Source organism: Limulus polyphemus, unplaced genomic scaffold, assembly GCF_000517525.1.
Source record: "Limulus polyphemus unplaced genomic scaffold, Limulus_polyphemus-2.1.2 Scaffold9157, whole genome shotgun sequence".
In the NCBI taxonomy this organism is placed as follows: Eukaryota; Metazoa; Arthropoda; class Merostomata; order Xiphosura; family Limulidae; genus Limulus; species Limulus polyphemus.
Window position 1 is genome coordinate 10,066 of NW_013674767.1, and position 2,810 is coordinate 12,875.

At 29.9% G+C, this 2,810-nt stretch overlaps 1 protein-coding gene across 1 annotated transcript; it reads right to left on the reverse strand.

Moving 5' to 3' along the window:
* Positions 1 to 580: 580 nt before the first annotated feature.
* Positions 581 to 2,534, reverse strand: LOC106475778 (ATP-dependent (S)-NAD(P)H-hydrate dehydratase-like). Its single transcript, XM_013936455.2, has one exon. It carries the CDS (start codon positions 2,497 to 2,499, stop codon positions 1,525 to 1,527), a length of 975 nt encoding a protein of 324 aa, XP_013791909.2. The 5' UTR covers positions 2,500 to 2,534; the 3' UTR covers positions 581 to 1,524.
* Between the last annotated feature and the right edge of the window lie 276 nt (positions 2,535 to 2,810).

Here is a 2,810-nt window from a genome sequence, read left to right on the forward strand (position 1 = left end):
CAGATACCTTAAAAACAATGTGGTAAATAAAATATCTTTAGATTGTATTTTCTTATAATCATCACATTTAATTTTTTTATATATTTAAATTCTATATAAACACGTAATTTTTACAGCATACTACCAGCTTACAGCATACTAGTATGCTGCAGCACACCTCTTGGGAAACACTGTAAAAACAACATGCATTTTGTTACAATTCCTCACCTACCCTTCAATGATTATTGAACTCTTTACTAAACAAGTAACATATTGTTGATGATGCCAAGTTAACAGTCACAAAACACTGTTTTATTGTCTATTTTTTCTGTCCTTTTGTACTTATTTTTTGGGGTTTTTTAAATTTTGTTACCTTTTTCATTATTGTATATTCCAATAAATATCAAATCAAACATTCTAGCCAAACTGTTTTCAAACGTTACTGAATGGGTATCAATTATTGTGTCCCACACACACTTCACTTACTTAAATATTGAATTCAACATGGAGTTAATGTTTTAATTATGACTGTTACATAAAATTTATTAATATAAAAGATTGTTGGCATTTAACAATTCACATAAACTCTGAATCCAAGTGATACATTTCCTTCTTTTTATTAGTTTGTATTTTTCTCTTCATTACAGAATGATTGACAAACAAAATCACCAAACAAAGAATATATAATAAAAATTTCAAAGCATGCAACAGGTCCAGAGATTAATCACTAATATAAATTTTCAAGGAATGTGTCATGCAATCAAGTTTGTTAAAGTTCAATAAAAACATATTCTGAGAAAAGGAAGTTTTGATATACTATTATGCTCTATAAATATAAATAATAAAACAGTAAATATAACACTTGATATAAGCATATTTGGAACATTTCATACATGAATTGTACATATTTCAGCTGGCAAAACATAATTTCACTCAAAACATCTAAACACAAAGTCCTAAGAGCTTCTGTTAAAAAATTAAAGAATATAACTAACAACAAAAGCACAAATTGGTGAATCTCAAGGCTAGATAGACACACTGCTTTTATTAAATTCACTATTTCGCTTATAGAACTTACAGGTATAAAAAACAAATTTATTAGATAATAATTTAGTCTGAAAATTTTAATTACTTACAAATCAGTACAAAGATATCAAATAGTTATATATCAGTCTTTGAGTCTTAAACAAGATAGGCTAATTATTAGTTTTGCTCCAAGTACATAATTTGGTCTAATAGGAAGTTAATACTAATTACTAGACTGACATTTATGGGCCTTTTTCTTATATACCTATTAGTATAAAGAATTGGATAGCTACACATTTAAGTCTTAATAACAGTTACAGACAATAGAAAAAAGAAAATTGCCAAATTTCATATTTATATTTAAATATGCTTTAATTTCACACTTTATGTATCTCATTTTAGCCATAATGGTGATGAAGATAAGTGGTGTTTAGTATCAGTATGATAAGTTCTTCTTTGATACTGTAGTTATCAGGCATGCTATATTAACAAACTTGCAATTTCAAAATAACTGTTTCTTTATGAAAAAAGACTAGTAAAAGCCAACTGTATTTCTACAATCATATCTGTAGTTGTCATACTTCTTGAATATTTTTGAAAAGCCAGATAATTGCACCTTCGAGTTAACATACAGGCTCCTACAGCAGCTATAATATTAGGCCTCCAGTTAGAAAAGTTGACTAGTTCACTTTGATCATGAGCCATATGAGCCCAATGCAGCATGGTTCCCAAAGAACCAGACAGCAGATCTCCTTGTCCCCCACAGCGTCTTGGACTACCCTTTTCTTTACACATAGTTAATATATCTCCATCAGATATTATGTCATCTATTCCTTTACAAACAATTGTAACATTTCCCAATTTCTGAGACAGAGCTTGAACTGGCATATTTAAATCTTCTAAAACACCCAAATCTGCACCTATGACTGCCTTGTATAGTCTAGAAAATTCTACAACATTTGGAGTTAAAACAGCCTTTTTATATCCTTCTACGAGTTCAGGATGTGAATTTATATAAAACAATGAATCAGCATCAAACACAATTGGCATTTGTAATTCTTTGGCTTTTTCAACAACTTGATGCATTATGCTAAATGTGTTCTCTTCTCTTCCAAGTCCTGGCCCAATAACAAGAGCATGAAGTTTTGAAATGAGAGCTCCAAATTCTGTACCATCATTACAGCTGTCTAACACTGGATGTACAATCAATTCCGGACTATACGACTTTATTACAGATGCTGCACTACTTGTGCAAAAAACATGACACAAATCAGCTCCAGTTTTTAAAGCTGAAATACCTGCAAAATAAGGAGCTCCAGTATATTCTCGTGATCCCCCGATGATTCCAATTCTACCTGCCTGTCCCTTATGTGCAACAAATGTTAAGGGAGGAATAATTAAGCGTATTAACTTTTGCTCCACCGTCAAACACATATCCTCTGAAAAGGTAGACGAACCACTAGTGACAGTATTACTAGCTTCCAATTCTTCCATTTCTATAATGATGATGATGAGATAGCTACCTAGTGTGACGATAGATAAATCACGTAAAAAAATCACATTAAACTAATAATGTTTTAATGAATCTGTGTGAGGAATAATGTTATTTCATTATTTTTATTATTCAATGAAGAAACAAAGGTGTTCTGTGTATAAGTATAATACAATTAGTAAATAACTATCGAAAGTTATTTTATTTTGGTTTTAGACGAAGAAAATTATCTAACAAAGTAAATAATATTCTGCAATTTTTAAAATAATTAATTATTCTAAAATTGCATCCTTTTAATTAGTTTGAAGCAACA

Bases quoted from the DNA above. Each gene is read 5' to 3' on its own strand.
- LOC106475778 (XM_013936455.2), bottom strand. From the start codon at position 2,499: ATGGAAGAATTGGAAGCTAGTAATACTGTCACTAGTGGTTCGTCTACC.